A 24,980-nucleotide genomic window follows, 5' to 3' on the forward strand; every position below is an offset into this window, starting at 1 on the left:
CACACACACGCACACACATGCACACTCATTCACACACTTATATTCACACCATTGAACACACGCATACACAAACTTGTATATTCACAGAATATATTAAGTTTGTGTGTGCGTGTTATTGACCATCAGCTGCTCATTTGAATTACAGCACTGAGAAACACACACACATTCTTGTGATTCCTGCGCTGCGGTCAGTGGTAATGCTTTGCGCTTAAACACAATGCAGTGCTAACGAGCAGCGCTGCCGCTTAAACACACACACACACACACACTGCTGTTATCTGATCAGCTGATATAAACACACGCTGAGGAACAGACTAAACAACCATCTGAAGGAGACACCGATCGCACGACAACCACCAACACACAAGCACAGTCAGATCATGTACAACGTCAGGAGACTCCAGATCTCTCTCTCTCTGTGTGTGTGTGTGTGTGTGTGTGGCAGACCACCAGCAGGTATTAGTTATTAGTTCACAGAGGTCAAAAATAAACCAGAATAAGAACACCTGAGAGTGCCCATCAGCCAATCAGAGTCCAGCGTTCAGCAGCTGTGGTGTAGTGGATAATAATGCACGCCTGGAGACTTAGTGATGTGTGTGCGCTGGTGATCTGACCTGCTCCGAATGCGAAGAAGAAAGTTTTGTGTGGCTGTTCCTGCAGCAGGGCTGTGACGCGGCGGCCCATGCGCTCATTACGCTTGTAGATCAGCTCGCGTCTGAAGTAGCTGTCGATCTGCTGCGCCGTCACCTGATCGCTGGGACGCAGAGTCACATTGTTGAAGTTCGGCACCTGCACACACACACACACACACACTCACACGTTCACATGTGCAGATCTTCATGTGGAGGAATACTACAGTAACTACAGCAAATACTCGAGTGTTTTCAACCATGATAAAGTAGCAGAATTAATCTGCTGTGGTGATTCTACAGTTGCCACGGTAACACAAAAACTATTGTAATTGATCTGTTGTGGTGATTCTACAGTCGCTATGGTAACACAACTACTATAGTAACTGATCTGTTGTGGTGATTCTACAGTTGCTATGGTAACACAACAACTACAGTAATTGATCTGTTGTGGTGATTCTACAGTTGCTATGGTAACACAACAACTACAGTAATTGATCTGTTGTGGTGATTCTACAGTCGCTATGGTAACACAACTACTATAGTAATTGATCTGTTGTGGGGATTCTACTGTTGCTATGGTAACACAACTACAGTAATTGATCCGTTGTGGTGATTCTACAGTCGCTATGGTAACACATCTACTATAGTAATTGATCTGTTGTGGTGATTCTACAGTTGCCACGGTAACAACAACTATCGTGATTGATCTGTTGTGGTGATTCTACAGTTGCTATAGTAACACAACTACAGTGATTGATCTGCTGTGGTGATTCTTCAGTTGCTATGGTAACACAATGACTATAATAATATAATCAAATGACTCACTCATTACAGTAGATTTCTACAGCTGTAGTGTATATAATACCGCAGTACACCACCGTTTACTGCAGTAAACACTAGATCAGGGGTCAGCAGGTAGCCCGCGAGGATCATGAGTTGCCTGCGGGCCTGTTCTAATAATAGCTCGCCATAGTGCCACTTACCAGTAAGCTGTATCTAATAATTTTGTTGCTGTTCTTTTTAAATCACTCCTGCATTGGTGTAAATCTGAAAATGACATTAAGTTATATATATATATATATAAAATATTTGATATAAGTTCAGAGCTAGCGGGTCTCCAGAGCAGTGGTTTTGGGTGCAGTAAAGAGAGGAGATGATTTGAAAACACGGCAGAATAAAGAACAAAACGCACTTCAGTTTCACACAGAACAGGAGGAAGAGCTCTGTTTTACTTCATTTGGCGACGGCAAAGCGGCACAATGTTCAGACACATCTCAGAATAACATGCTAACTACCCACCAGACAGCGCACTACAAGTGGAAAAAGTCTGCGAGCTAAAGGAAGGTTTGTGAAAACAGCAGGCTTTTTTCAAGAGACCAGTGAAAACCCCCAAATAGCTGCAACCATTTAGAGCTGTACATTTGTGATTAGAGAAAAAAAATCACATAGGAGAGCAAAACTGGGCAAAGCGGTGGCGCAGTAGGTAGTGCTGTCGCCTCACAGCAAGAAGGTCGCTGGGTCGCTAGTTCGAACCTCTGCTCTGTTGGCTTTTCTATAAGGAGTTTGCATGTTCTCCCTGTGTTCGTGTGGGTTTCCTCTGGGTGCTCCGGTTTCCCCCACAGTCCAAACACCTGTGGTACAGGTGTATTGGTTAGGCTAAATTGTCTGTAGTGTATGAGTGTGTGTGTGAATGTGTGTGTGGATGTTTCCCAGAGATGGGTTGCGGCTGGAAGGGCATCTGCTGCATAAAAACTTGCTGGATAAGTTGGCGGTTCATTCCACTGTGGCGACCCCGGATTAATAAAGTGACTAAGCCGACAAGAAAATGAATGAATGAATAATGAAGTGTTGCAGACTGATATTTCTGTTTCCTATCTTGTTCAATCATTGATGACCACTATGGAGAGTCATTAACATCATCAGTGTCTTCACATAAATGAATATCATTAATTATTAACAGTAACACATCATTTAAAGTAAATTGAGCAGATGTGTTGTTTGAGAAGCGTGTATTAAACTGGTAGCCCTTCACATTAATCAGTACCCAAGAAGTAGCTCTGGGTTTCATTAAGGTTGGTGACCGCTGCTCTGGAGTACACTACAGTGCTCAGTACAGTTGATCAGTTCCCTATAGTGAACACTACAGTATGCTGGAGCACTCGCTATCAAAGAAGACATTTTGAAGAATGTTGGAAACTGGTAGCTGTTGAACTCCACACCACTTGTTCACTTGGTTTCTAACATTCTTCAAAGTATCTTCATTTGTGGCCAACAGAAAAACTCCTAAAACTTGAGAGTACATGATGAGTATTTTTATTTTGGTGAGCTTGATGTCAGGAATGAACAGTTCTGCTGACGTCCTCAAGGGCTCTAGAACGCCACTCTAGAACGTGAGTTCTGTTCTCGTCTGATCAATAATCGGTCAAATGACTGAAGAATTATTCTGCTAGTGAAATATGATTAGCCACACCCCTTCAACAGGTACTCTCCTAGGAGTCAAAGATGAAAGAGGAGCACAAAAATAAACCCCGCCCCCTACTTAATATTCAATTTCAGTTGGAAAGAAATCATCATACTAAAATAAGCCCCGCCCCTCCTCCATCTGTAGTGTGTGTGTGTGTGTGTGTGTGTGTGTGTGTGTGTGTGTGTGTGTGTGTGCGCGCATGTTGCTGCACCTGTAAGGTGTGTAAGGAGCGTGTGTGTGTGTGTGTGTGTGTGTGTGTGTGATCACCTGTGCGGTGTCGTGGCTGATGATGGAGTGCAGGTCTCCACAGTTGTAGTGTGTGATCAGGTGTTCAGTTGTGTAGGGCACCTGCAGACTGCCGGCCCGCACACTCTCCTGCTGCAGCAGCGTCTGATTCAGAGCGAAGATCACCTGGAACACACACACACACACACACACGTTCATGAGTGTTATGGAGGATTGTAGAGTCCTGGAAACACTCGGCAGTGCCAGGATCAATCTTCTGCTGTACAGTTTTGACTAATGACACACATTATATCCAGCTAAACTAATGTCAGTGTGTGTGTTTAGTTTTGCAGATATGAACTCACAGACTCCGCTACAGCTATTTAGTCTCCGCCTCCTGAATCATGCATTCAGCTTCAATTAGCATCATCAGGCTAAGGCTAAGTTCATTTTCTGTGTTTAGTCAAATCCACATCTGCATACACATCTATTTTCTGCTGTAATCACATGTAGTGTGTGTCTCTGTGTTCTGCTCAGCTCTGCTCCATCACTTATAAACGGCAGAACAGTCTGTAGAGCACTAATAGAAAAAAACATGTGACTTGCTGAAAGCGATGTCACTTCCTGTGTTGGGAAACTCTGTAAGGCATTGAGGCGTGTGGTTATTCTGCTCTCGATAATGTTCAGCAATAGTAGATTAAAGATGTGTCGACTCTGATACTGTCATATTTCAGTCAGTTCACTCTAAACACACCATAATCTGTTAAAGATGCAGAAAACTGTGTGTTAGACACGCCATGAGGAGGTTAACAACTGCAGCTAAACACCAACATGATGGAGAATGACCACTCTGTTACCGTCAACTCTGTTATCCTCAATTCTGTTATCATCAAATCTGTCATCGTCAACTCCGTTATCCCTCAACTCCGTTATCCCTCAACTCTGTTATCCCTCAACTCTGTTATCCCTCAACTCTGTTATCCTCAACTCTGTTATACCTCAACTCTGTTATCCCTCAACTCTGTTATCATCAACTCTGTTATCCTCAACTCTGTTATCCCTCAACTCTGTTATCATCAACTCTGTTATCCTCAACTCTGTTATCCTCAACTCTGTTATCCTCAACTCTGTTATCCTCAACTCTGTTATCCTCAACTCTGTTATCCCTCAACTCTGTTATCATCAACTCTGTTATCCTCAACTCTGTTATCCCTCAACTCTGTTATCATCAACTCTGTTATCCTCAACTCTGTTATCCCTCAACTCTGTTATCATCAACTCTGTTATCCTCAACTCTGTTATCCCTCAACTCTGTTATCATCAACTCTGTTATCCTCAACTCTGTTATCCCTCAACTCTGTTATCCCTCAACTCTGTTATCCCTCAACTCTGTTATCATCAACTCTGTTATCATCAACTCTGTTATCCTCAACTCTGTTATCCCTCAACTCTGTTATCCTCAACTCTGTTATCCCTCAACTCTGTTATCATCAACTCTGTTATCCTCAACTCTGTTATCCCTCAACTCTGTTATCATCAACTCTGTTATCGTCAACTCTGTTATCCTCAACTCTGTTATCCCTCAACTCTGTTATCATCAACTCTGTTATCCTCAACTCTGTTATCCCTCAACTCTGTTATCCTCAACTCTGTTATCCTCAACTCTGTTATCCTCAACTCTGTTATCCTCAACTCTGTTATCCCTCAACTCTGTTATCCTCAACTCTGTTATCCTCAACTCTGTTATCCCTCAACTCTGTTATCATCAACTCTGTTATCGTCAACTCTGTTATCCTCAACTCTGTTATCCCTCAACTCTGTTATCCTCAACTCTGTTATCCTCAACTCTGTTATCCTCAACTCTGTTATCGTCAACTCTGTTATCCTCAACTCTGTTATCATCAACTCTGTTATCCTCAACTCTGTTATCCCTCAACTCTGTTATCATCAACTCTGTTATCCTCAACTCTGTTATCCCTCAACTCTGTTATCCCTCAACTCTGTTATCCCTCAACTCTGTTATCCGTCAACTCTGTTATCCTCAACTCTGTTATCCTCAACTCTGTTATCCTCAACTCTGTTATCCTCAATTTTGTTACTGTCATAATGTTTTGTTTCAGGCATCTGTGTTTAACTGTTGTGTAATCGGTGTAGACTTCACAGAGCAGCGCCTGTAGAGTGTATTTTAAAGCCGTTTCAGAAACAATTATGAAAAACTTACAAGTGACAAACATAACGGCAAACATAACTGATGAAAACAGGTTTACACTGAGCTTTACCCTCAGACAAAGGTGTGCACTGATGTTAACAGCTCTCTCTCTCCCTCTCTCTCCCTCTGTCTGTGTGTGTGTGTGTGTGTGTGTGTGTGTGTGTGTGTGTGTGTGTGTGTGTGTGTGTGTGTGTGTGTGTGTGAGTGTGAGTGAGCTGTTGGAGCGTGAATGAATCTCAGATCAAAGGCTCAGTGAGAGTCTCTCAATTAGTTCTAGCTGATGCTTTCTGTTGCTTCTGCTACTGCAGCTCATCATTGTGTCACCGTGAAATTCACCACACACACACATACAAGGTGTCACACACACACACACACACACACACACACACACACAAACACACAAGGTGTCACACTCTCTCTCTCTCACAAACACACACACAGTATCACACTCTCACACACACTCTTTTCATCAGTGCGCTGTCTCCTCATTGTGTTGTCAGTATGGGGGGGCTCGTCCGGGTTGCAGTGCAGCTCCAGCAGATGCCTTCATGTGTGGAACAAAGAGTCTGGTCTTTCATCCGCCGCTCATCAAAGCCGCTGCTCTGCATCTGAAAGCCCGCCGGCTTTACGCTCCTCACATTAGCCTAGCACCACCCCGCGCGCCTCTCGAACCCGCACACAAAACCCATGCACCTCCCGCTCCCTTTCAGCCCGAAATCATCACGAAAGTAAATGAAATCACAGTGAAAGAGGCTGAACGAATGCAGATTCCGCGGCTCCGTTGTGTTTGTCCCGTGGGTCACCGGACACATTCACTCACACACACACACTCACACACACACCACAGCGGCCCAAACCAAAGCCCTGCGGCACTATGAAAGTCAAACGTGCTGCTTTCAGATGGAAATGAGCAGAAAACACTTCAGTAGAGCGCGTTTAAAGGTGAAGTGTGCGAAACTGAATTTGTTTATTTTTTACTATCAAAAAGTGTGTGTGAATAATGCTGGAGAGCGAACAGGTTTCCCAAACACTCTCGAGATCTTCATCATCAGGAGGCCTCACACTGCAGAACTGCTGTTCTTATCCAGAGTTTGTGTCTTATTTCTAGTCCAGATGTCTACAATATCTTAAATCAGTCAGCATTTTCTAGACAAACTACATATAGTGTTGTGTTCAGCAATAATGAGTCCGAATGAAGACATTTCTCCTTAAAACAAGCAGAATACTCCAGTGTCACAGTGAAAACAGGATTATTTCTCTTCCTCCAGTGTCAGAGTATTCTGCTTGCTTTAAGGAGACACTCCCTTCATTCTGACTCATTAATACTTCTTGATTTAGGTGTTTTGAGGTATTTGGACTAGAAACAGACACAAACATCAGCTGCTGACTAGTGTGAGCCAGGGCTTTAACCGGGCCGGGTGGTTGAGCAGTGAGGCTGGAATCATGTCGTGTTTCCACTGTCAGGCTAGTAGCTCACAGCACGTCATCATGCAAACCCCGCCCCCATAACGCCCCCAAAATCAAACTTCACACAACCCCGCCCACTTCAGCGGGAATCAGCGGATAAAGCACACCATGACATTATTATTAAAATGAAGAGAACCGACACAAACAGATGAGCCGTTACTGTACAGCAGCACATGATCTGTCTACACGCACAGGCCTGTGTGTTTCATTCAGTATATTGCTTTACTCACCGACCAACTGTTGGCATCCTGCATCAAGTGGTCTCGCCACTAACAGAGGGACCCAGCGCAGTGAGCGCACCATCCATAATATAACACCACAGAAACTCTCCGCTAATAACTCGCTATCAAACATATTTTATAACATCCTCGTTTAGAGACAAACATTCAGCCCAAATGCTCCAGAGAGACCTCAAACATATGAATATTTCCCTCTATATGACACTGAACGGGTGATTCCCCTTAATTTAACGATGCTGCAGATTATTCTGGGATCTTAAGTGAAGGAAAGTGTTCAGAGTTTGAGCACAGAAGAGCGAGTGATAAAATATAGCCTGTATATCACTGCGCTCAGCAGATATCCACTAATAAAGCTCTACATTTAGCATTTCATCTTTAATTTTACCGCCTCATATAGACACATGAACACTTGTTGGAGGACACAGAACACATTTCGTGTTTGCAGTTTTCCCCGATGCGCACATGTAGTCCTGAGCAATCAGAAAACTAGTGTAATGACGGCATCACACCATCTTTACCAGACTCGGGCAAACTCTGCCTCTCCTTTCACTCCGCCCCCAAGCCCCAGCTGGCCCTCTTACGCCCAAGGTATTTGGCAGGCTAAAAAAGGCTGGCCGCTGGCTCTGAGAAAGCCCAGCTTCGGCCCAATCAAGCCGCAGAAGTGACAGTGGAAACGCGACTGGCCCTGGCTCACGATAGTGGAAACTCGGCTAATGAGAGCACCTGGCTGAAAGGTGGACCTCAGGCCCGTTTACACTATAATGTTTTAGTTTGAAAACCGATGAGTTCTGCTGTGGTTCCACCTTTCATCCACACTACCCCAGAGTATTCCAGCGCTGATAACAGAGTGTTCTGGAGCCGCTGCAGAGGCCGTGTTGGTGTTCAGCGCTGCTGCTGTATGTCAGTGAGAATGGAGGAGGCGGAGACATCTGAGGCGTGGCTGCAGACATTCCCCTCTCTGATTGGTCTTTTCCTCAATATTCAGAGCTCAGAGTTGAGTCCTGCATCCTCTGCTTCAGTTCATACTTCACTAGTGTGATGAGGAGAGCACACTGCAGAGGACACGGCGGGGAAACACAGTGCAGTGTATCAGCTGATCCACATCATCCCCCTGCAGGCTCTGCTGCTGCACCATCCTAATAGCAAACTGACTGTAACGGAGGCCAGCTAGTGAAGTGCTGTGCAGGTAAACCTCACTCCTCTGACCTCTAAAGGTGCTCTAGCGACAGACTCTAGAGGTCATGGTCTTTAGCCTCCTTGTTAGAGCAACCGACTCTCATGCGGTAGGTTGCCGGTTCGGTCCCAGCTCGGAGCGGGGGACCGGCGGGGTTACATGAACACATTCTATTCAGTTCCCTTTTATTAGTACAGTGCTTTTACAATGTAGATTGTGTTAAAGCAGCTTCATATAGAGGATCATAGTGAATGTAAACAGTGTAGTTCAGTGTTCAGAGTTTAAGTTCAGTTCAGCTCAGTTCAGTGTGGTTTAATAATCATTACTGAGAGTCCAAACACTGAAGAGCAAATCCATCCATGTGTGCAATCCCAAACCATGCAAACCAGTGGCGACAGCGGCGAGGAACAAACTTCACCTGTTGGCGAAAGTGAAGAATTAAAAACCTGGAGAGAAACCAGACTCAGTTGGGTTCCAGCTCACATCTCAGCCTGCCTGTTGGATATTTCACACTGGATGAAAGATCATCATCTTCAGCTGAACCTCGCGAAAACGGAAATGCTTGAAGTTTCTGCCAACCCGACTCTACACCATAACTTTTCAATCCAGATGGACGGGGCAACCATTACTGCATCCAAAATGGTGAAAAGCCTTGGAGTAACGATTGATGACCAACTAAACTTCTCTGACCACATTTCTAGAACTGCTCGATCGTGCAGATTCACACTCTATAACATCAGAAAGATCCGACCCTTCCTATCTGAACATGCAGCTCAACTCCTTGTTCAAGCTCTTGTTCTCTCCAGACTGGATTACTGCAACTCTCTACTAGCTGGGCTTCCAGCTAACTCTATCAAAACTCTCCAGCTGCTCCAGAACGCAGCAGCACGAGTGGTCTTTAATGAACCTAAATGAGCACATGTCACTCCGCTGCTAGTCCGTTTGCACTGGCTGCCAGTTGCTGCTCGCATCAAATTCAAAGCTCTGATGTTTGCCTACAAAGCGACTTCTGGATTTGCTCCTTCTTATCTGCTCTCACTTCTGCAGATGTATGTGCCCTCCAGAAACTTGCGTTCTGTGAATGAACGTCACCTCGTTGTTCCATCTCAAAGAGGGAAGAAATCACTTTCCCGAACTCTCGCGTTCAATCTGCCCAGTTGGTGGAATGAACTCCCTAACTGCATCAGAACAGCAGAGTCACTCGCTGTCTTCAAGAAACCACTAAAAACTCAACTATTTAGTCTCCACTTCACTTCCTGATCTGCAATTGCCTCTCTGGATATCACACTAACTGTACCAAAAAAAAAACTACTAATACTTTCCTTCTTAGACTTTACACACCTGAAACTTGCCCTTAGCACTTCTTCATTGTTGCTCTTATAGTTGTGTAAACTGTTTCCTTGTCCTCATTTGTAAGTCGCTTTGGAGAAAAGCGTCCGCTAAATGACTAAATGTAAATGTAAATGTAGTTGGGGACGACCATTTCAATTTCTCCTCTTGTCAAACGTCTTGTGCAGAGCTGCAGTCTCAGTGGCGGAGGCTGGAGAAGCTGGACCTCAGCGAAGACTCGTCTGTCCCTGGAGCATCACAGGAATCAGTGTCAGACACATGAGATGAGGAACGGACTCATTCAGATATGAGCTGAACACACAGCAGAGATCTTCACTGTGTGCATATAAAGAACAGAACAGCAGCGCCTCCTCTCATTATCAGTGAACAGCCAGTGGACAATCAGTGGACGCGCCGCGCACACACATTATCTATTTGTATTTGGGTGAATAAAGGTGGAGCTCAGTGCCTACGCTTAATCCCAGTGTATAATAACTCACTTCACAAACTGATGATCTCTGATAATGTAGAATTGATTTAGCGAGTAACATCTGACTTTCCAGCCCTCATTTAGCTAAATAAATTAATAAATTAATAATCGTTCAAATAGCAGAAATGTGTGTGAATCCAGATTCATTGAGTGTGTCATGAGCTCAACAGAAGACTGACCTGCCTCAGCAATGATTATAAGCGTTATAAACTGACTCTGACACTCCATTCATTTACTCTTATTAAGCTGCAACCAACAAAGAAAACAACTGATCATTTCAAAGAGGAATTCACACATGAGTGAAGCCGTGTCTCGACTTGCTGAATCTTTCTCCTCCAGTCACAGCTCAGTACAGATCAGCAGTGTGCGGTGCTGTGGTCCTGCAGTAACAGCTCTGTGGATCCTGAAGCGTCACTATGATGGAGAATAACCCAAACCTGTTCCTCACCCCTGAACCCAACCATAGCTGTACACACACACACAGGTTTACACACACATATTTACACTGTCAATCTAGAGTACAGTCACTGGGCTTTGATTGACAGCTTTTACCCAGCTCCCCCCCCCAACCCCCCGCCATCACCCAGCACCCCCCCCCCCTCTCTGCACAGCTGAGAGATACACTCAGTCTTGATGTCTCTGGCAGTCAAAGCGCCACTTCTGTGTAATGTGTGTGTGTGCGTGCGTGTGTGTGTGCGTGTGTGTGTGTGTGTGCGTGTGTGTGTGTAACCTCTGAACCCCACAGAAATGATGTGCATGTGGACACCAGCCAGAGGACCACTGCGGTTCAGTATAACTGCAGCATTAATGTAGACACACACACACACACATACACACACACACACACATATGCGTACAATACATGCACATACACACATATGCACAAACACACACCCAAACACATGAGCATAGACTCAAACACAGATGCACAAACGAGAGCAAACATACATCTGTGCATATACACTCGCACACACTCTCACAAAGGCACACACACATAAACATAATCAATCATACACACTCATGCTCACACGAACACACATACACGCGCATACACACACACTAATACAAATCAGCTTACACACAGATTCCTATGTTATTTATGAGAGAGTTGGGTGTGAACATATCCGTGTGTGTGTGTGTGTGTGTGTGTGTGTGTGTGTGTGACACCGCTCCTGTGGATTTGTGGAATTTGACAGAGGAATTCTGAATAATGTGGAGGAGCTGAAGAGAAGAACAACACACACACACACACACACACACACACTGACTGACACTACACAACACAACATGTCAACACTACAACACAATATGACCACACTGCAACAACACTACACATGTCTACACTACAACCCAACAATGCTACAATACCACAACACAACATTACAACACAGACACATGCCAGAACATGACAACAGCACTACAACACAATATAGCAGTACAACATGACAACACCACAACACTAAAACAAAAAACTAGAACATGTAAACACCGCGACTTGACAACACCACATCAACCCTTCACCACAACAATCTACAATAACACAAGACAATACACACTACACTACAACGCCACAACACAAGAACATGACAACGCCACGTCAACACTACACTACAACACCTCAACACTACATAACAAAAAACAACATGACATGCCAACACAACAACATGACACCACTACAACAACATGACAAAAACAACACCTCACTACTATTACTCTACAAAAACACAACATGACAACACTACAACTCTACAAAAACACAACATTACAACATGACAACACTACAACTCTACAAAAACACGACATTACAACATGACACCACTACAACTCTACAGAAACACAACATTACAACATGACAACACTACAACTCTACAGAAACACAACATTACAACATGACACCACTACAACTCTACAGAAACACAACATTACAACATGACAACACTACAACTCTACAAAAACACAACATTACAACATGACAACACTACAACTCTACAAAAACACAACATTACAACATGACAACACTACAATTCTACAAAAACACAACATTACAACATGACAACACTACAACTCTACAAAAACACAACATTACAACATGACAACACTACAACTCTACAAAAACACAACATTACAACATGACAACACTACAACTCTACAAAAACACAACATTACAACATGACAACACTACAACTCTACAAAAACACAACATTACAACATGACAACACTACAACTCTACAAAAACACAACATTACAACATGACAACACTACAACTCTACAAAAACACAATATTACAACATGACAACACTACAACTCTACAAAAACACAACATTACAACATGACACCACTACAACTCTACAGAAACACAACATTACAACATGACAACACTACAACTCTACAAAAACACGACATTACAACATGACAACACTACAACTCTACAAAACCACACCATTACAACATGACAACACTACAACTCTACAAAACCACACCATTACAACATGACAACACTACAACTCTACAGAAACACAACATTACAACATGACAACACTACAACTCTACAAAAACACAACATTACAACATGACACCACTACAACTCTACAAAACCACAACATTACAACATGACACCACGTCAACAATACACTACAACACCTCAACAATACAACATGATACCACTACAACAACATGACAAAAACACAACATTACAACATGACAACACTACAACAACATGACAAAAACACAACAATACAACATGATACCACTACAACAACATGACAAAAACACAACATTACAACATGACAACACTACAACTCTACAAAAACACAACATTACAACATGACAACACTACAACTCTACAAAAACACAACATTACAACATGACAACACCATGTCAACACTACACTACGACAACATGACCAAAAAACTCAACACGTCACCACTACAGCAACTCCACAAAAACACATTACAACATGTCAACACAACAATTAAATGACAACACAACAACAACATGACAACACAACAACAAGTCAATACATCATGACAACCAAAAACATTGAAGATCTGTGCTGAATGAGTTCTGGAGGTGGTGTGTGTGTGTGTGTGTGTGTGTGTATGTGTGTGTGTGTGTGTGTGTGTGTGTGTGTGTGTGTGTGTGTGTGTGTCAGAGAGGAGTGAGTGAGTGTGTATGCGATTGAGCATGTTGTCATGTTGTATGAGTGAATGTGTCTGAGTGTTTAAACAAGTATGTGTGTGTCAGATAAAAAGAGTGTGTCAGAGAGAAAAAAGTTTGTTTTTTAGTGTGTGTGTGTGTGTGTGTGTGTGTGTGTGTGTGTGTATGAGAGAGAAAATATGTGTGTGTGTGTGCAGTTTTATGAGGTCAGTGAGCACACACACACACACACACACACACAAAGAGCCTCGTTCTCAAAGACAAACACTCTTTGGGTGCAAATGACCCTGAAAGCGCGGCCGCTTCATCCCAGCCAGTGGAATTCTCTCTGAGCCGCGACAAAAGTAAACAATACAGGGGCCGCGGGGCCGACGGGCCCTCAGAACACACAGCACAGAGCGGGAACAACAGGGGCCGACGGCAACAGCTCCACAATCCGGCCCACGAGTCCCCTGAACACACACACTCCAGAGAGACACGAACAGCACACACTGACTGCAGCAGACTCATCACACACACAGACACACACACACTAATGCATACACACACTCATACACTCACTCAAACACACACATACACTTTCTCTCTTAAACACATGCAAAAACACACACACACACACACACACTTGCACTCACACACACTCATACACTCACTCAAGCATACTCACATACAGATGCTTAAACACACACACACACACACACACACTTGCACTCACACACACTCATACACTCACTCAAGCATACTCACATACAGATGCTTAAACACACACACACACACACACTTGCACTCACACACACTCATACACTCACTCAAGCATACTCACATACAGATGCTTAAACACACACACACATGCACTCACTCACACTCTTTCTCTCTTTCTCACACACACACACACTCGTACACTTACTCAAACACACCCACACGGTCAGAGAAGTCTCAGATACAGTGGAGTGTGAGTCCCCCCGCACTAACATGTTGAATAACATTAGCATGGGATGCTGTGATTGACCAATCAGAACAGAGTGTTTCAGAGAGGCGGGGTTATGCATGAATTTAAACTCAGTCATGGAGCTGGGTATACTGTACACCACACGCCTCCAGCCATAATCAGTGTTCAGTAGTGCAGTACAGCTGTATGCAGGGGTGGACGGGTCGTCTGACAGTTTCCCGCTGGGCCGATTAACTTTTTGGGTCGGGCTCATCATCTTCTTATGATCTGATTGGCCCATAAAACACTAAGCTGACCAGGCCCGGATTAGCAAAATACCATTTATCGTCCCCGTCCAGCCCTGATGTAGGGAGTAGTGCACAGTGAACACTGTGTAGGGTCCCTGTCAAACATAAGCTGATCAGAGCCCAACACACACTAGTCAGTGCTCAGAGACTAACACACACTAACAGCAGATTACCAGGCTGTTTGATCACGTTAACACTCAGTGATAGTGATGTGTGAACACATTAAGAAAACAACAGCGGCTGTAATGGCTCACACACACATGCTAATGTGGGCTTACACACACACACACACACACCACTGAGAGAGAGAGAAGGACTCAACACAAAACACACTCACACACACACTCTTGTTTTGCTATCTTAGTGAGGACTCTGTATAGACTTCCACTGTTTTTCTATCAGGTATTTTCTGGCCTGGCCCGAGCCCTAACCTTAACCTTTGTGACCTATAGAGCCCATTTGTTTGTTCTCCATGTTAATGTCAGGTTATCATAATGTCTGCATTTAAAATGAGTGAGTGAATGACACTTAATAACAGTTTGCACATCCTGCTTATAAAGGTTGAATGAACACCCCCTCAGGTAAAGCGTTTCCTCATGTTGTCCATCATCCCTCTCAGAGACCAGCTAGAATTAAACACACGCTAGTCTAATTGTGTTAGTTGCGTGCACACAGTTGGGTAATGACAGATTAAGGCCTGTAATGTTAATAATCTCCCACAGCAGCCGGGAAACTGGAGAAACTGGTGTAGCAGGAGCAGAGCGTCTCTGTTTCTGTCTGTCAGAGGCGGATCAATGAGTCTGCCGGAGGAAATGAAGGAAAGAGCAGTGGATCCGCTTCCCACATCTCCATAAACAGCAGAGAGAGAGAGAGAGAGAGAGCACAGAACTCTGAATCGCTCTCTCTGAAATGTTAGTTGTTATTTATTGTGACATGGCTGTCTGGAATCCTCACTTCTGATTGGTCAGTCGTGACGTTCCAATGTATGATATTCCCAGATAACACCTGCTAAATAACGCAGACTCATGCGGGAACTGAGAATCAGCTTGACCATCAGTGAACACGTTTATTCATATACTTATATATATTCACATTCATATTAATATGTTCGTCTGTTACACTGTTTGTCTATCTAGTGTGTGAATGATGCGCAGGTTAGTGTATACTCCGTCAGCTGTTTCCATTCTGTCAGCTTTGCGCTTAAAGGATTAAACCATTACAGCTCAGAATAGTGTTTAGTGTCTGATGTTCATGTTTAGTGTTCAGTATCTGTGTAATAATCAGGATAAAGCACATGCAGCCGGTTGTTTTCTCAGAATAAAGCCTTCAGTCTCCAACAGCAGTGCTGCGCTTCACATATTCTGAGAGAACAGTCTGCTGATGTGCTTTATCCCTAACTTAATATTGTTTTATCCTGCAATATTGATGTTAAATATACTGTTCATTATTGCTTGTTTTGAAATAATCTCTCCTACTGTGGCAATACAGCACATCTGAGTTGAACTGAGAGAGAGAGAGACTGTTTTCTGTTTCATAAAGCCTTTAATGACAGTAATCAGCACAGTTATTTAGCAGATGAGCATTTATTAGCAAATTAGTTTGAATAATTTAAAGAATGAATGAGTGAGAGACAATGAGAGAGAGAGAGAGACGCCTGGGGCCGATCTAGAAGACGAGAGGATCTGTAATCTGGTGCAGACATCATCACACACACACACACACACTCACACACACACACAGATGCTGCAGCGGTGTGTGTTTCACTGATCCAGGGCAGGATTCAGCACATCTGTGTTTGGTCAACAGCGGCGCTGAAACCGGGCACTCCAGACTCTCACCAGACACTTCTGAGAAAGCAGGTGTGTGTCGCTCGCTTCATCCGACACACACACACACACACACACACACATTGATTTTCCTTCAGCTTAGTCCCTTTATTAATCTGGGGTCACCACAATGGAATGAACTGCCAACTATTCCAGCATTTGTTTTACACAGCGGATGCCCTTCCAGCTGCAACCCATCACTGGGAAACACCCATACACACATTTATTTACACACATACACTACGGCCAGTGTAGTTGATCAGTTCCCCTATAGCGCATGTGTTTGGACTGTAACCGGAACACCCGGAGGAAACCCACGCCAACACGGGGAGAACATGCAAACTCCACACAGAAACACACACTGACCCAGCCGGGACTCAAACCAGAGACCTTCTTGTTGTGAGGCCACAGTGCTGTCCACTGCGCCACCGTGCCGTCCAAACAACATTTATTCTCATCTTTATTGTATAGTCACCCTGTACAATCTAAAAGTGGACTGCACATGTTCTGTGTGGTTATAGAGCCTCTTCAGCCCTGTTCACTGTACAATGACTGAACTAAACCCATCTGACACTTTCATCTGAGCTCCAGCGGCATGCAAATGAGTCCAAATCACAGCAGTCAGCTAACAAACGAACATATCTGTTTAATCTGCATGAAGGGGATTCATCCCGAGCACACAGACCCTGGAATAACATCTGCAGTTTAGCCGAACCAACTGAAGAAAGCACGGCGGAAACCACACGTCACACATCTGCAAGAGCAGCAGACACGCTCACATGTGTAACTCGGGCTTCTGAATGTGAGCAGAAGGAGTTTTGCAGAAACAGAGCGAGTCTTCAGACGGAGCTGATTCTGACCGTCAGCTTCACATCTGAGCAAACACCAGCATTCATCATCACGGGCCGTGTTCTTCAGTGTGCAGTGAGGAGTTGGCCCTCAGAGTGAATTTTAAAGCCACAAAGTGGGAAACATTAGGAACAGCGCTGGAGGAAGATGCAGCAGAACGCATGAAGAACCTCATTGCAGTTTCTGAGCAACGTCTGAGCTGGACGATTACAAGATCCAGAAACAGGACACTCTAGATCAGGGGTGCCCAAACTCAGTCCTGGAGGGCCGGTGTCCTGCAGATTGTAGCCCCAGCTTGCCTTAACACACCTGCACTGATGTTTCTAGAAAACCTAGAAGCCAGGATATTTACATTAGATGTCGCCTACGCTGTTGTTGTCTATTGGAAGGATTGCGTCAACAGAGCCGCCATTTTGGTACAGGGTAGCGCTCTGTTGACATGAATGCAGGACCAAGCTGCAGTGGAGGACTGTGGCCATCCAGAGCCAGAGATACACACATATATCTATGATCGGGAGTTTTCCCGGAGGTCAGTATGCAATTTTTTTTTTTTAAATTACAAAATTATAATTTTACATCACTTTTCTACATTGATGGATCAGTGACCGCACGGGCATTCCAGACAAAAAGCTTGTGTTTGTGTGTATGGAAATGTACTATCCACCCTCCCTCTTAGAATTGATCTGATCGTGTCCTGAAACACAGCTCCTCTCCTGCTTTCACTGCTCATACTGACGGAGGGAGCGATTCGTTTGTGAATGAATCTCTGTTATGAACGACTCGTTCACTAGCCGACAATAATACCAGTTTCTGGCAGCGCAGCATCTCGTTGTCATATTTCTTGTGCATTGTTTGCTGGTTTTATTTAACAAAACTAGCATAAGCCGAGTCTGAAGGAAAATGAATGAATGAGTTCAGAACACTCAAACACAGATGGACTGTATGAAAGAGTAGACATCTCATGGACCGCATGGAACATTCAAGAAGGATCTAGAACACTCGTGAACACACTAAAACACTCTAGACCCTCATCCACGTTTGACAAACACACTCATATTTCCACAGTCCAGGCTTATTGAAAGCAGCTTCACAGTGATAAACAGGAAATCTGTCAAAGGCCATTCATCATCACGGACTGTGCTCCTCAAACCCACAGGGATTTGGCCCTGAGATGATGAGCTCAGAGGTTTGAGGTGAAGTTTACTGCTAAACATGAACAACAGCAGTGGAGTCTGAAGCAGAGGCAGCAGAGCTTATGAAGAGTTGAGTTCTTGATGAACTGTACACAGACACTGAATCATAACTGAACTGAATCAATACTGAACTGAATCAACACTGAACTGAATCAACACTGATCTAAATCATGACTGAACTGAATCAACACTGATCTGAATTAACACTGATCTGAATCATGGCTGAACTGAATCAACACTTATCTGAATCAACACTGATCGGAATTACACTGATCTGAATCATGACTGAACTGGATCAACACTGAACTGAATCAACACTGAACTGAATCAACACTGATCTAAATCATGACTGAACTGAATCAACACTGATCTGAATCAACACTGATCTAAATCATGACTGAACTGAATCAACACTGAACTGAATCAACACTGATCTGAATCAACACTGATCGGAATTACACTGAACTGGATCAACACTGAACTGAATCAACACTGAACTGAATCAACACTGATCTGAATCATGACTGAACTGAATCAACACTGATCTGAATCAACACTGATCAGAATTACACTGATCTGAATCATGACTGAACTGGATCAACACTGAACTGAATCAATACTGATCTGAATCAACACTGATCTAAATCAACACTGATCTGAATCATGACTGAACTGAATCAACACTGATCTGAATCATGACTGAACTGAATCATGACTGAACTGAATCAACACTGAACTGAATCAACACTGATCTGAATCAACACTGATCGGAATTGCACTGAACTGGATCAACACTGAACTGAATCAACACTGAACTGAATCAACACTGATCTGAATCATGACTGAACTGAATCAACACTGATCTGAATCAACACTCATCTGAATCAACACTGATCGGAATTACACTGATCTGAATCATGACTGAACTGGATCAACACTGAACTGAATCAATACTGATCTGAATCAACACTGATCTAAATCAACACTGATCTGAATCATGACTGAACTGAATCAACACTGATCTGAATCATGACTGAACTGAATCATGACTGAACTGAATCAACACTGAACTGAATCAACACTGATCTGAATCAACACTGATCGGAATTGCACTGAACTGGATCAACACTGAACTGAATCAACACTGAACTGAATCAACACTGATCTGAATCATGACTGAACTGAATCAACACTGATCTGAATCAACACTCATCTGAATCAACACTGATCGGAATTACACTGATCTGAATCATGACTGAATTGGATCAACACTGAACTGAATCAATACTGATCTGAATCAACACTGATCTAAATCAACACTGATCTGAATCATGACTGAACTGAATCAACACTGATCTGAATCATGACTGAACTGAATCATCACTGATCTGAATCATGACTGAATTGAATCAACACTGATCTGAATCAACACTGATCTGAATCATGACTGAACTGAATCAACACTGATCTGAAGCACGACTGAACTGAATCAACACGGATCTGAATCACGACTGAACTAAATCAACACTGATCTGAATCAACACTGATCTAAATCATGACTGAACTGAATCAACACTGATTTGAATCAACACTGATCTGAATCATGACTGAACTGAATCAACATTGATCTGAATCGCGACTGAACTGAATCAACACTGATCTGAATCAACACTGATCTAAATCATGACTGAACTGAATCAACACTGATTTGAATCAACACTGATCTGAATCATGACTGAACTGAATTAACACTGATCTGAATCATGACTGAACTGAATCAACACTGATCTGAATTGCGACTGAACTGAATCAACAGTGATCTGAATCATGACTGAACTGAATCAACACTGATCTGAATCAACACTGATCTGAATCATGACTGAACTGAATCAACACTGATCTGAATCATGACTGAACTGAATCAACAGTGATCTGCATCAACACTGAACTGAATCCTGACAGTTGTCTGGTCTACAGCTGAGTCAGTGTTGTGTTTGGATCCCTGGTTCCTGTGCAGCTGCTGTACATCAGTCTTCAGTGTGTAGAGAAGTGAGTTGTCATAATCCAGCCGTGTGTCTGCGAGCGTCAGGTGAAATTACCGTTGATAATCCCTTTAGTTCCGTCACGCATTAACACAAACTCCAGCCCACAACTCAATGCTGAAGGACACCGTAATCACAGGCTCTCTTCAACAAGCGGCTTCAGAGTCGGAGTCAGTGGTGAACTATTACACTCACATCACTTTAATAAGAGCAGACAGTCTGAAAGCAGAGCGTCTGCACAGCTGAGACACCATTACTCCTGCACGGCAGACATTTACCTCTATTATCCAGCTCAGATCCACTGCTGCAAACAGCTCTGTCAGAATCTCCTGATCATGGATCTCCTGAACACTGCTGTATTTCACGGCTCTTTCCTAGATTTCAGCATCAGATAGTGAAGAACGCAAGCCAATCGATTCCTCATACACAATCCCTGCAGGAAGGATGTTTGTGCATCGCATCTGCTTTACTTTTCAATAGGAGAATCAGTCAAAGCTTCACAGATTTATAAATGTAGTATTGCACAAAGCACTCTTAACTCTGCTGCACAGCCGACAGATTGCAGACATTTGTAGTTTCTTTTTATTTTGGAAGATTTTTTATATGTTTTACAACCGTATCACAACTTTTAATAATTATCAGACATGTTTCGTGATCATCAAATCTGTTCATCTGAGCACTGCAGCGATGATGCTTTATATCCAGTGGTGTAGCGGACGGGCCCGCGTGATTAGGGGGCCTCGCTTCGTCACGATTTTCAATAATTGTAAATCCGGCAACCGCAATAATCAAACTCTTGGGAATATCTGTGGTCGGAACCAAAGTTTACAGGTCTGTGTTCACCAAACTCCTCTCAAGTGGGGGACTACTTCATTCTGATTGCTTGCCGCCGAACCGCGTCATAGCTCATACCATTAAGTTGACTTGATTTCAACTCTCCTCGACGCCCACACCGCAGAAGACACGCCGCGCTGTTTCCCGCCGCCGGTTCTCATTGAAAATGAATGATTTCTGGCTACTTTGACGCTCTCGCCGCTTTCGGTTTGTGATCGCTCCTCTGTTTGTGAAGGCTTCCCTGCGTTGTCGCTCCACCCCGCCTCCCTTCCCCGCTCCTCAATTTGTGATCGCTTCCCCGTGTTGTCTCTCACCAAACCCCCCCCCTTCATCAGGGGGCCCCGTCAGTGATCCCTGCGGGGGGCCTCTGCATTTTGCGCTACACCACTGATTACATCTCAACAATAAATGACGTTACTATATTCACATACAAAGCAGCTGTTTGGAATTGCAATACTTCAGTATTTTCACTGTGTAAAAATCCACCCAGCTCTGTGTGTAAGTGTATAGTAAGTATGGGTGTAACTGTAAAATGAATCTGAATGTAATCCAATAGTAATGTGTGTAATTTGGCATAGAAGACATGTCATTTGTAATCAGTAATTGGCTACAGTTAAAAAGGTATCTAATGTAATCCAAAAGTATTCAGATTACATTACGGTAAATGTGTAGTCTAACATTGTATCTGACTAGGCATGGGCCGGTATAAGATTCTGACGGAATGATAAAGTAGGACACAGTATTGTGATTGCTGCTCTAAAATATATTCTTTTTAAATGTCTGGGTAAAAAACTCAAAGATTTTCTTCCTTTGAAACTAATATATTTAATTTTTCTGAAAAGTTTATAATACTTTAGAACAGTAAACATTACAAGCATATCAGACTTAGCGTAGCCGTCTTCAGTAGTTTTAAACACACAGATTTCTTTACACTTTAAAACAGTGTCTTTGGAGCAGGCCCGTGCAGAGACCTTTAAAGGGGCATTGGCAGAATAACATTTTTTGAAGAGCGAGGGTGGGGGGGTTGGGGGTGAGGGGTGCGGGCATATGTTGCGGGAAAACTGAAGACCCTTGGGTTGGGGGGTTGTTGGTGTGGGTCGCTAGGGCACTTCAGATCACTTTGGAAGGGCATGTGCACAGGTTCCTATGTGTGCACGTACCTGCTTTGGAGATCTTTTCTGCTAGACACTGTTGTCCCAAAAAACAAAAACAAAATGAATGTAAATAAAACATCTTACACATACCTCAGGAACGGTATTGCAGAACAAAGTGGCGGTTTTAAAACCTTGACTTTTCCAAACCACGGTAAAACCTGAAAACGGTTATCATCCCATGCCTACTACTGACTACACATTTTTCACGAGTCATCCACCCGGCTCTGTCTATAAGTGTACAGCGCCTAATTGTGGATGCAAGCTGAAAAATAATCTAAATGCAATCTAAAAGTAGTCAGATTATCTACTATCAATTGTTTACTGACCACACATTACAGTAATTAGATTACTTTTAAACCGTAACCAAATACTGATTACAGATTACTAGTCAGTGTGTAATCTAAATGTATAAGTGTAAAAGTAATCTAAATGTAATCTAAAGTAACTGGACTACTTTACTATAAGCATTTAATCTAATAGGCTACGTGACTCACTGCACATTTCTGACATGTAATTTGTAATCAGTAATTGGTTACTGTTTAAAAGTAATCTAAATGTACTCCAAAGTAATCTGATTACATTACCATACCTTTATAATCTGACAGATACTGCTAGCCACACATTTGACAAGTAATTAGTAATTTAGTAATTGGTGAGTAGTGCTGTCGCCTCACAGCAAGAAGGTCTCTGGTTTGAGTCTCGGCTGGGTCAGTTGGCGTTTCTGTGTGGAGTTTTCATGTTCTCCTCGTGGTGGCGTGGCTCCAGTTTCCCCCGCAGTCCAAACACATGCACTATAGGGGAATTGATCAACTAAACTGGCCGTAGTGTATGAGTGTGAATGTAAGAGTGTGTGGGTGTTTCCCAGTGATGGGTTGCAGCTGAAAGGGCATATCCGCTGAGTAAAACATATGCTTGATAAGTTGGCGGTTCATTCCGCTGTGGCGACCCAATATTAATAAATGGACTAAGCCGAAAAGAAAATGAATAATTGGTGACAATTCAAAAGTAATCTTGATGTAATCTAAAAAAAAGTAATCAGATTTGTACTGAGCGCACATTTTGGCATGTCATTTCTCATGAGTATTAGATCCATAAGTGTACAGTGTGTCATTTTGGACGTAACTTGAATTCCTCCAAACGTTAGCATGAGTGTGTGTGTGTTGTCAGAGTAGTAAATAGAGCTGTACCTGAGAGAAGTCGAGTGTGTTTAGCGGACTGCACTGCTCCTCCACCTTCTCCACGGCTCCGGTCTGCTTCTTCATGCGCTCCGCCTCCTGGGCCAGGTACAGGTCCAGCACCGGGACCCCACGGGTCTTTATATCGGCCTCCGTCAGCGAGTTCACCATCAGCATCACCCACACCGGACGCTTGCGCTCCCAGTTCCCGGCGATGGCGTTGAACAGGTATTCAGCATACAGGCCCTTTCCCCGCTGGTCAGGGGTCATCCAGGAGGGTAGCATCAGCCGCACGTACTCCAGGTGCGTCTTCAGGCGCAGGTAGAGTTCTGGCGGCAGCACGTCCTGCAGGTTCTGGCCCGCCGGCAGCAGCTGACAGCGGGACAGAGCCGAGATGGTGGACGGGTCCGTCAGCTCCAGCTCAAAGTACACCACGCTGCTCTCCTGGAACGCCTGCTTGGAGTTCTGCGGGATGAAGTCCCAGACGCGGGTGTACGGGACGTGGATGGTGCCGTACAGATATGACGGAGGGTCCCGCTTGATCGTCCACAGGAAGGAGTTCAGATCACTCTGCTGAGAGAGAGAGACAGAGAGAGATGTTGAAGTGTGTTCACTCAGCTGATGAGTGAGAGAGCCCTGAGCTCAGAACATCCTCCAGCCCGGGGCTCACCCTGTTAGCAGGGCGAGAGGGGAGTTTGAGCTCAGGTAGATCTGGAGAACTCCCCTGATTTATTCTGGCTAATGACAGATAGGGGGCGATGCAGTGGCCCAGTAGGTAGTGCTGTCGCCTCACAGCACTCAGCTCGCTGGTTTGTGCCTCGGCTCAGTTGGTGTTTCTGTGTGGAGTTTGCATGTTCTCCCTGCATTCGTGTGGGTTTCCTCCGGGTGCTCCGGTTTCCCCCACAGTCCAAACACATGCGGTACAGGTGAATTGGGTAGGCTAAATTGTCCGTAGTGTATAAGTGTGTGTGTGAATGTGTGTGTGGATGTTTCCCAGAGATGGGTTGCAGCTGAAAGGGCATCCGCTGCGTGAAAACTTGCTGGATAAGTTGGTGGTTCATTCCGCTGTGGTGACCCCGCATTAATAAAGGGACTAAGCCGACAAGAAAATGAATGAATGAATGACAGATATGGCTATAGGGAATATACGGCTTGCTAAGAGCTCGACTGTGGTGCCAATTTAATCTGTTCATTTGACTTACTTTAAGTCGTTTGTTTTTGGACTGTGGGAGAAAACCGGAGGAATCCCACACATGCAAATATAGCAGATATATGGATTTATATAA

The 24,980-nt window shown here is 43.8% G+C and overlaps 2 protein-coding genes across 4 annotated transcripts in view; one reads left to right on the plus strand and one right to left on the minus strand.

Moving 5' to 3' along the window:
* dcc (DCC netrin 1 receptor) overlaps positions 1-24,980 on the plus strand; it is a 402,326-nt gene that overhangs the window by 27,169 nt on the left and 350,177 nt on the right. The gene's annotated exons all lie outside the window — the stretch shown is intronic.
* trabd2a (TraB domain containing 2A) overlaps positions 1-24,980 on the minus strand; it is a 49,789-nt gene that overhangs the window by 20,469 nt on the left and 4,340 nt on the right. For both annotated transcript variants that reach the window (XM_068221242.2, NM_001302230.1), the window contains 3 exon segments: positions 23,707-24,267; positions 3,364-3,507; positions 615-789 (listed from right to left, as the gene is read on the minus strand). In XM_068221242.2, the coding sequence (XP_068077343.1) occupies positions 615-789; positions 3,364-3,507; positions 23,707-24,267 (880 nt within the window).

The sequence above is a fragment of the Danio rerio genome, chromosome 5 (assembly GCF_049306965.1).
Source record: "Danio rerio strain Tuebingen ecotype United States chromosome 5, GRCz12tu, whole genome shotgun sequence".
Classification (NCBI taxonomy): domain Eukaryota; kingdom Metazoa; phylum Chordata; class Actinopteri; order Cypriniformes; family Danionidae; genus Danio; species Danio rerio.